The sequence below is a fragment of the Pteropus alecto genome, unplaced genomic scaffold, assembly GCF_000325575.1.
Source record: "Pteropus alecto unplaced genomic scaffold, ASM32557v1 scaffold146, whole genome shotgun sequence".
NCBI lineage: Eukaryota > Metazoa > Chordata > Mammalia > Chiroptera > Pteropodidae > Pteropus > Pteropus alecto.
The window spans coordinates 30,856,663-30,867,835 of NW_006442107.1; the positions used below are offsets into that span (position 1 = coordinate 30,856,663).

Here is an 11,173-nt window from a genome sequence, read left to right on the forward strand (position 1 = left end):
AGGAATCTAGAGAAAAACAGAAAGTCCATCACAGGAGAAGGGACAAGACTTCATACAACAGACTGCCTATGACGAGACCAAGAACAAAAGTTCCTATTTTAATGATGTAACAAAAAGTCAAAGAAGGATAAAAAAGACTGTGTGAGTCAGGTGTCAGTAAATGCTCTATAATTTTCTGTCAAACAGTGAAGCGACCTATAAAACTACGTAAAATGCCAACATAAGTCCTTCGTTAATGTACTCGGAGACCTTTGTCTCAACCACCATCACTGAGAATAATGTGACCAGAAGTACCTTATTTCCAAGGTAGGCCTCTGGGGCTGACCAATAATACTCAGAAGTCAGCCTCTGCATGACCACCGTGTTGTTGATCCTGATTTGATGATGTCCTCCCAGCACGTCCTGTTGAGACGGGATCTTATTTGGACTGATCAAGTCAGTGACCAGCCACCCAGACATGTCTTTCACCTTAAAATAAAAAGATCCAAGAATTTTAGATTATGAAATAGAAGTCCCCTTAGATTTCACCCAGGCTAGTGCTAATATCTTCACAATGAAGAAACAGACCCAGGAAGTTTAGCTAGGGATGCAGTTAACACATAATAGTCATAGCCCTGCAGGACCTGTGACCCTTCTGTCAAAGGACCAGAAAAACCTGAGAACGAGCCACACATTCCCCAAATCCAGATCAAGTATAAGCAAATAGCAAACTTGCTAAACGCATTGAATAAAACATCTTTTGGTAACTCTGACTTCTCCTTCATTGCTATTGATGCCCCCAGTTTTTGAGTCAAATGCCAAGAAAGTGTATAAAAATAACCTCCTGATCCTAGCCTCACATAGAGATGAAAAGTGATCACCCACAGGAACTCACCTCTATTTTTTAGTATTGATCAGAGTTCCCTCTCCCTTCCCCGGGCTGTTCCCTCTCCCTTCCCTGGGCTGTTCTCTAACAGTAAGTGGGGGAGCGGGGAGGAAGAAGGAAAGGAAAGGAGTCAGGAAATAGCACCCACACCCTCCCCCGCAATGCTGAATATGGGTCTCCTGAGATAGGGCATGGGGAGGAGAGGAGGTTACCCTAGGTAAGCCCTCCGTCCTGCAGCAACTCCCTAACCTCTAGGCATCACACTCTCCCCCAGTCACCATTTAGCACCCCCCTTGAACTCATTACTCCAGAAATCTCAGTTCCCATAAGAACTGAGAATCCCTTGCCTGCCCTCTTAATGCCTGTGCCACCCTCTTCCCATCCTTGCCAGCTTCTTTGACATAGAAAGTTCTGTATGTGCCCATGTCCTAATGTGCTTCCTGGTCTGAGACCAAAATGGGGCAGGTGTAGTGAGATCTGACCCCACAATTGAATGCATTTCCCCCAGAAGAAATTTAAACACAATGCATTCTACAATGCCATGATATCCTATTGTTTCTATAGGGAAATGTATGTGGGAACAAACAAATGACCTAGAAAGAAACTAGCGACACATTAGCAGTGGTCTGCCTTTGATCCACGCCAGATGTTGTTGCAAATGGATGGCAGCTACATTACAGGGAAAGTCAGCCTGATTGCTTCATTACACAGCTCCCAGAGAGCTCACTTGCAGGGGTGCACTTATTAAATTCTGGCTCAAGGAAAAGGGTCCACACCTGACTAATGGACCAAGAAAGGCTGTCGCAGACATCGGAGACGCCAAAGCAGAAGCACTCAGAGCAGCCCTGGGGGTTTCTTTCCTTTAAATTATAAAATCCTGGCTTGCAGCGATCACAGTTTTTCCCCTCAACATTTTCCTGCAAGGTAGAGTAAAAGATTAGCTTTTGAAACCAATAGGTAGACAGAATAAAAATGATATTAATATGACATTAACAAGAAATGTGTTTGGTAATCCAGAGAAACAGGTAAATAAAAAGGCGATCAAAGTAAATGTGAAGCCTCGTAATGTCAATACTTCCAGAATAGATATTTTGAAATATTTGTCATTTGATTTTGTAGTCAAGAATGAGCCTAAGCATCTTGGAGCTTGGTCATTATACTGAAATGGCTTTCTTGTACTTTTTTGTTCTAAATATTCCATTTTTACGGACCTTTTAAGAATTTTAAAATCCAAAGAGGGCTATATAATTTTTAGTCTTATTGATAAACGCTCGAGATTATTTCTAGTCATATATAACATGGGCCTAAGACTGCTTACGTGGGAATAGAACATAAGATACAACTGGAAATCCTTAGAAATATGGGAGAAATGATTATCAATACAGGTAGCCACATAAAACACTTTCTGACACCAAATTAATGTATTTCTTATCATTGTTCAATTCCTTTTTAAGAGAAAAAAAAAGTAACATATTTGCCTTTAATTAGTGCTCTTAGAAATTTAGTGTTTGCCTGGTTCTCCTCTTAATATAAAGCTGAAAAAGAATGTCATAGAAGAGGCCATAGGCAAAACCTAAGAAATGCAGTATTTGGTTTCACCCAGGAAGTCACAGAAATACCTCTGGAACATATGGCCATTGCCTAGAAGGCACCAAAGTCCAAAGACATATACTGTGGCCAACTTGCTGAGTCATAACGTCATGCTTCTCAGGAAAGTATGGGGGGAGCAAGGAGTTCTGCTTTGCTCGAGAACTGATCATCTGAGCCAATGAAACACATCCTTTTTCAAGAAACCTCAGAAACTCAGGGACAGCTTTAACCTATGCATGTACCTTACAGAGACAAGGCTCTGAGCATGGGTCCTCATTCAAGCTTCCGGCTGGGCTACAGTCACAGGGTACACAGGCTGGGTAACCTTTATAGCCAAACTGGCAGCGATCACATTTTTCTCCTGCGTAACCTTCCTTGCATGGACATTGACCTGGCCACTTTCCTGGGAAGAAAACAATGGCAATGACCCAATAGGAAGGTAAAAGAGATCCAAAGTAGGGTCGACAAACTCTATCTGTGAAGGGCCAGAGAGGAAATAGCTTCAGCTTTTTGGCCAGAATATCTTGCAACAACTATATTCAGCTCTGCCGTTATTGCTTGAAAGCAGCCATAGTTAATACATAAACAGATGGGCATAGCTCTTTTTTAATAGAAGTTTATTTATAAAATCGGGCAGTGTCAAATATGGCCCATGGGCCATAGTTTGTCAAATCCCTGGCTTAAAAAACGAAAACAGAGATGAGAGGCACAGAGGCTAGAAGAAAAGTAAGATGGTGCAGCACCTTCGGAAAACTGGCACTTCTTCCGAATGTTAAGCACACAGTTACCATATGATCCAGCAATCCCACTCCTAAGTATTTCCTTAAGAAAAATGAAAACATAAATCCACAAAAAAACTATATGCGAAATTTGTGGCAGTGTTATTCATAATAGCCAGAAAGTTTAAATAACCCAAATTTCATCAACTGATGAATGGATATATAAAATGTGATGCATACATACAACAGAGTATTATTCAGCAATAAAAATGAATCAAATACTGATACATGCTACCATATGGATGGACCTTGAAAACATTATGCTAAGTAAAAGAAGCCAGTCACAAAAGGCCACATATTGTTTGGTTCTATTTACATGAAATGCTCAGAATAAGCAAATCTATAGAGAGAAAGCAGATTAAGTAGATTAGTGGTTGCCTAGGGCTGGGAGGAAGAGTAGAAGGAAATGGGGAGTGACTGCCAATAGGTAAGGAGTGTCTTTATGGGATGATGAAAATGTACCAAAATTAGGTTGTAATGATGGTTGCACCAATGAATATGCCAAAAAAAATCTATACTTTACATGGGTGTACTGTGCTGTACGTATGGTAGTCAATTATACCACAAAATAAAGTTGTATTTTTTTGTTTTGTTTTGTTTTGTTTTTTAAACAGAGGTCAATGGTGGAGGGCAATAGGCATTATCCGTTTTTAATGCCAGCTCTGAAACTTTCTGGTTGTGTAACCTTAGTCAAGTTTCTTAACTGCTCTGGGCTACATTTTCTTGTCTATCAAATAGGTTAAATAATTTCTATCTGCCATGGTTGAAAGTAAAAAATGATATATATTTTTTAAGTGAACCCAATCAAGGGTAACTGTCATCATCATCATCATCATCCTCCTCTCATTAACAGTGGCATTTAAAAATCAATTCAATTGTGTAATTTACCCTCCACAATGCCCCACAGTTGGTACTTCCTTTCCTGTTGGCCAATATCCATTTTAGCTGCTAGTGACAGAATTTGATGGAGTCACAGAAGTCTTTGAACAGATGCAACCTTTCAGGAGACTCAGCTATTTGCAAGTCCACTGGCCAGTTTTTGAAACAGAAAGAACACTGACATTTACAAAGTTAACTGGAGAATTTGCTTGCTTTGTGAGCTGAGATGTATACAAAAGCCCTCTGAGTGTCCTCTTAGAGCTAAATAGAGTGATTGCTATTTACTGTGTTCCACATATGACTTTAAAATGAGCCTTATTTCTTCTTTCATCAAATGCTCAATTAACCTCTCAAATGTCATTTCATCACTCTAGCATTTCCATCTCTATACCCTATCTTGCTCCGATCATGATTCCTACTTTTGCTTTACGCCCATGGCCCTTATCCCTGCCTGGCATTATATGACACATTCACATGTTTGTTTAGTGTCTTCTGCTGTGAGCAGGGACCTTGATCATCTTGTTCCAGTATGTTTTCCGAGGTCCTAGAAAACTGCCTGACACATAGTAGGTACTTGACAAATATTTGGTGAACAAAAGAAGCAAGAGCAAATCATATCATCAAATTGCTATGCAAGAGTAATAGTTTCACTGGGTACAAATCTCTCATCAGAAAAAGAAATCTATGACAACCACAAAAGTGAATCAAGTACTTACCTTTGTGTAAGTCAGAATGAAGATCGTCCTTAATACAGACAGAACTGAAGGACCCCAAAGGGTTACAGTCACAGGGATGGCAAGGGTTGTCCTCATAAGGAGACACCTAAAAGGCAAAGGTTGTCCTAAATTATATTACTAGAAATAACAGCAATATTAGCAATAATATCAATACCAGTGACGAGGTGTCAACTTTTTATACAAGGTGTGACTATTACAATGATTTTGTGTACCCAGGGGGTGTAGGTTTTGGGAAGACAAATTGAGCTCAAGCTAGAAAGCCCCAAACATCGTTTTGATGTTGACAGCAGCTAGCATCATTAGCAAAGTGTCATCCTTTCCCATTATCACTGTTACCCAGCCCCCCTTTCCCTGCTATCTCTCAGAGTCACAAATAAGTATCACTTATATATATGCATCTGGTCACCTATGACTAGACCACCACAGGGATTCACATGACAAGTACATATCAAGCCAATTGAGGATTGACTGAGCACTTGCTATCGGCAAAAAACAGCTGCTTTAGCTATTGGCTAACTCCACATAGACGGTATTACAAAACTCTGACATTACACAGCCAAGGGACCCCCAAATTCAAGTTAATTAATGATGAGTGGACATCCCACTCTGAGCAAGAAAACAGTACAGATAGAGTAAGAAATCAATATCTGAAAAACACTACTAGCATAACAAGAATATAAATGAAATATTACAAAAAGAAATGAGCTTCTAATACTAAGGTTGACACTAAGCGAAGGCTCTTTTCCATTTTAGGAAGACAATGAAGCTCGGCTATGGCAAAGAAACACTCTTACTTTGTGTGGTCTATAATATCCATCGATACAGGTTTCACAATTGATTCCCATGGTGTTCTGCAGGCAATTTATGCAAACTCCTCCTCCTTTGAACTGTCCAGCAATATTCAAACTTCTTTTCTGATTTGCAACACTTTCATCATAGTAACAGTCTTTGGCTTTATTGTGACAATTACATTCTAAAAAGATATTTTAACATCTCAATTAATATATACATATATAGATATAGACATATAGATATAGATATACATATACATATGTAGTTATATAAAGAAATCCCTTCTCTTCTGAAGTAAGTTTCTATGACTCTAAGTTAACTTAAAATTACAGAATAAATACCTTTTAAAAATATTGGCAATTTCATGGAGGGCAATGGGAAAAGCTACCAGAATCATAAATGTGCATTCCCATTTGATCATCATTCTATCTTCTGGGATTATATCTTGCAGAAGTACTTGCACATTTGTCAAAGACATGTACAGGGTTAATCATTGCACCATTGCTTGTGTTAACAAAAGGTGGTAACAAGTAAAATATCCATGGATAGATAGCAATATACTAATATGGAAAGATTTCCTGTTAAGATATATCATTAAACACCAAAGCAATGCATAGACTGGCACAAGTACTACATCCGGTTCTGTGTATGAGCCATGTGAGGTTTAGGAATGTGTTAATACATGCTTTATTTGCATAAAAATTTCAGGAAGAATATACTAGGAAATAATAAAAAGTGAGAAGGAAGGAGAGGAAGTGGAATTAATGCTTTTTACTACAGACTTTTATATATCGTTAGATGTTGAAATCTTGTATATTTATTGCCTATTTAAAAATTAAATCCAAATTAATAAAGAATAAATGAATCTATGAAAAGGGAATCTTAGATAGAATAGCAAATCTATAAAGATATTTTTAAGTCTCAATAGTTTCAATTTTATCAAGGTAATCTGCAGCTTTGGGAACTACTTGACCATGAATAAGAAAATAAGTTACTTACTAATTACAAAGGTTGTTAAGTCACCATAAACTTAAGCTACTAAGAGGGGCAAAAAACTCTACATTCTTCCCATTCTCAGAGGACTTACCTTCGCACATGTTACCAGAAGAAATGGTCCCAGGCCTCCAGGGCTGCTGATGGTATCCAGGACAACACCTACTGCAGCTCTCTCCGCAGGTGTTATGTTCACACTGACACTGTAGTTTCTAGACAATAGGGATACAAAACAGCATCCGAAAACTTACCTGTATATTTTTCTTATTTTTATTTGAAAGAGAACTTATCACAAATATACAGCAAGACTTTACAATTGAGGATATATGGCTCTACCAAAGCAAACTGGCATTTAATTTTTAGAGAAAAATATACATTATACATATATAACTTGGTTACCAACAGAAGTGAGGAGGAATAAACAAAACTAAAATATGAGTTAACTAAGAAAAACTTTTCCAAAAAAGACATTAACTTTAAGGGTTTGAAAGCTTCATTTAATAACCTTCCTTGAGGTTCATCTACATATTTTTCAGCATCAATAAGAGAATAATCCTATTCAAGAGTTAAATTATTACAAAGATTGGAAAAAATTAAGAAGTAACTTTATGTAAGTTGCTTAAAAAGAGAGGCTATCATCTTATTTACTAAATATTATACTAAAACGGATAAACTTTATCTTGATTTTAGTATCACAAAACGAAAGAGGGAGAAAATAGAAGTTTGGGAATCTTTCTTTTAAAAAATATAAATATAAATTATAACTGCACATTTTTCGCTTGACTGTCTTACAGAGAGAAGAGTTTCAAAATTCACAAGGACATTAAATTTATAATTTAAAATGATTAAAATGGTCAATTTAATGTTTTTTTAATATATATATATCCACAAAAAAATGTAGTAAGGATGATTAGAAATATACGCTCCAAACAAAGCAAAATGAAATTGTTGAAAAACATGAAAGCTTATGGTGACAACAACATAAAAATGAAACCAGATAAATTATCGTATTATCAGAAAATCTTTTTGTGGCATGATTTTATACCTTTCAACCTTTGCCTTGAATAAAAAAGTATAAAACAAACTTTACAGATACAACCTCTCTTTTGAAGGGTTAGCAAATTGTGAAATACTAGAACTCACCTTTGTGGTTTCATCCCATGGGCAGCTACTAGCATGACCATAACAAATACACATTCCTCCAACAGAAATGTCTTTTATTGAATAGTAATACTAAGGAAAAAGAAAGTTACAAACAAATATTAAAACCTCTTTCTTTCAGTGAGAAAAAAATGTTGGCACTCCAACAAATATCTCAGTTGCTATTGGTAATCTAAAAAATAATTAGATATACATTTTAAAATATATTTCATGCACAAAGATTTTCTCTGTCCAATTAAAATAAATGATGTTCAATTAGCTCGACAGAAACCACAGGAATCTAAAAGCATTTCTCAACTTGGCTGCATCTTAAACCAAGGCAGTCATATTCAAAACTCATGCTACTGAAAACCCTAAAACATATTGTTAAATTGAATACGGCACTATATAAATAAGATAATAACTCATGACCAAGTAAGATTTATTCCAGGGATGCAAAGTTAATTTAAGACACAAAAATGAATAAATATAAATCACCATGTTAACAGAATAAAGAAAAGTCATATGATCACTTCATTAGACTCATAAAAAGCATTTTATGGAATTCAACACCATTCATTAAAAAACCTTAGCAAACCAGAAGAGAAATTCTTCAGCCTAATACAGGGCATCTATGGAAAACCTAGAGCTAACAGTGAAACATTAAATGCTCTCCTCTTAAAATCTGCTCTCACCATTTCTATTCAGCATTCTGTGGGAGATGCCAGCCAGTTTCAATATTGCAAAAAAAAAAAAAAAATCATAGGCATGCAGAGGGTACAGTAAGACTATACTATCATTATTTGTAGATGGATGACATGATTATGTGCATATAAAATTTACCCCAAAACTATTGGAAATAATATGTGAATTTGGCAATGTTTCAATATACAGAATCAATAAACAAAAATGAATTGCATTTCTATACACTAGCAATGAACAAATGGAAAATAAACTTAGAAAGCAAACTATTAACGCTAACAGTTAAAGACATAAAACACTTAAGATTAAATTGAGAAGAAAATATACAAATAAACAAATGATAAAACGATGTCAAAAGTAATTGAAAAAGGTCGAGATAAGTAAAGAGGTATAGCTTGTTCATAGACTGGATGATCTAATACTGTCAAAATGTCTTCTAAGATTCTTCTTAAATTGATCTATATAGATCAGTGGAATCCCAGTGAAAATCTTAGCAGGATTTTCTTTTTCTTTTTTTTGGCAGGGGGTGGTGGTGCAGAAATTAACAAAAATTTATAAGAAAACACACAAATTAGAATAGCCAAAACAATCTTGGGAAAAAAAAAATGAGTTCAAGGCTTACTATAAAACTACAGTAATCAAGAAAGTTTATAAGGGAAGTAGACGGGGTAAAGAGGGTCAAATATGTGGTGACAGAAAGAAATCCAACTATGAGAGGTGAACACACAGTGTAAATATATATATGCCTTACTGTTAAAGTGCACAGATGAAACCTACTGCATTTTTTTAACCAATATCACCATAAAAAATAACTTGTACAAAAATATGCATAACAGCTTTATTAATAACAGCCAAAAAATAAAAAAACCCAGATAGCCTTCAAAAAATTTTTAAAAGTTTGTAACTGGCATAAAGATAGATAAATGAATTAGCAGAATTGTGTAGAGTCCAGAAATAAACCCACAATAAAAAGGTCAAACAGTTTGCAACAGGACGCCAAAATAATTCCATGGGGAAAAGGAAATTCTTTTCCACAAATGGTGCTGGAACAATTGTATATACATATGAGGGAAAAAAGGGCCTTGGCTCCTACCTCATATAAAACACAAAAATTAATTTGAAATGATAGGAGAAGTAAAAGCTAAAACTATAAAGCTACTAGAAAAAAGTATAGGATAATATCTTTGTAAACTTGAGATAAGCAAAACTTTTTCAAAGAGGCTATAGAAAGCATTAACTACAAAAGAAAAAAATGATAAATTGAACTTTATAAAAATTGAAACTTCTACTTATCACAAGTCAGTCAGGAAAGTAAATAAGCAAGCTCCAGACAATATAGACATATTTGCAATATAGACATAATTGACAAAGAACTTATATATAAAATATATAAAGATATTTTATAACTCAGTGATAAGGAGAGATAGCCCAATTTAAAAATGGACAAAAACTTGATCAGATACCAGTTAGCACGTGCTCAACATCAGTCATCAGGGAAATACAAATTAATATCACAAGGAGATGCCATTATATGCATATTAGAATGATTAACATAAAAATGACCAACAAAAAGTGAAAGTGTGTAGTGCAGCCAGAACTCTCATACTTTGCTGGTCTGTAAAATGATACACTCACTTTTGATAAGGCTTAGCAAATTCTTAAAAATTAAACATACAGCTATTCTATAACTCAGTAATTCCATTTCTGGTTTACCCAAAGGATTTAAAAATGTTTGTCCACATAAGCCTTGTATACCTAATTATAAATTTAAAATCTGTAAATTTTCTTGAAAATAAATTATATCTCAAACTCACAAATTTTTTCTTTTACATGAAAAAAAAAAAAAAGAACAGCCTTCACTTGTTGAAGATCAGACGTGGAACCATACTAGAATGTGAAGAACAATGACCACTATATTCATATGGGATAGGGTGAGAGTAGGGGACATGAGGACATGATGTCATAACCATCACCTAGTTTATAGGTGGCACTTTTAACAAAGCATATATAATGATCTTTGATAAAATAAGAAAAAAGGCCGACCAAAAAGAAAAGTACTTTTCTTTAAACAAAATAAATTTCACAGTGCTCAGTAGCATTGGCATAGACTTACTCGTCTTGTAACAATAGGGTCGAGGTCTTTGGGGTCACGGTGGCTGAGAGTCATAAGGTCGGCATTGAGGGTTCTAATGCGCTGTAAGCGAAGGCGGATATATCGTGCAGAAGTAAATGCCAACAACTTGGGGGAAAGATCATCAGCGCTTGGTCTGCCATTGATTAGTGATGTATGAATCTAAAGACATCAAAATAAACAAATGTCAGTTTTAAGCATGTGAAAATACAGCTCTAGCTGTTTAACTTCAGGACGTAATCTTTACAGATACTATCTAAAATCAAACCAAACAACTAGGTTCTTGCAGAGACCTAACATTTGGTAACTACTTGTGAATATCATGAACGCAAAATGTCTTCAGTTAATTTGAAGATATCCATCCCAGTGTCTCAGAGACTGCCTTTTTAAGAGGAGCACTTCTCCCAGCATGGTGAGGGTATTTTAACTATTTTAACATGTATCAATAGGCTGTGACTTCTCTAAAAACAAATTCTAGGTGCTGTGCATAGACCTGGGAGAGTAAGAGAACATGCCAGAGAGCTTTGTAATACTCCCTGCTCTCAATGTATCTCTCTCTTGAAAC

At 35.7% G+C, this 11,173-nt stretch overlaps 1 protein-coding gene across 2 annotated transcripts in view; it reads right to left on the reverse strand.

Moving 5' to 3' along the window:
- The window catches only part of LAMA1 (laminin subunit alpha 1), a 145,463-nt gene that overhangs the window by 81,644 nt on the left and 52,646 nt on the right, over positions 1-11,173 (reverse strand). For both annotated transcript variants that reach the window (XM_015595706.2, XM_025038551.1), the window contains exons 5-12: positions 10,591-10,770; positions 7,779-7,868; positions 6,730-6,847; positions 5,645-5,823; positions 4,830-4,935; positions 2,698-2,858; positions 1,642-1,782; positions 295-468 (exon numbers count right to left, since the gene is read on the reverse strand). In XM_015595706.2, the coding sequence (XP_015451192.1) occupies positions 295-468; positions 1,642-1,782; positions 2,698-2,858; positions 4,830-4,935; positions 5,645-5,823; positions 6,730-6,847; positions 7,779-7,868; positions 10,591-10,770 (1,149 nt within the window). The remainder of the gene's footprint in view (positions 1-294; positions 469-1,641; positions 1,783-2,697; positions 2,859-4,829; positions 4,936-5,644; positions 5,824-6,729; positions 6,848-7,778; positions 7,869-10,590; positions 10,771-11,173) is intronic.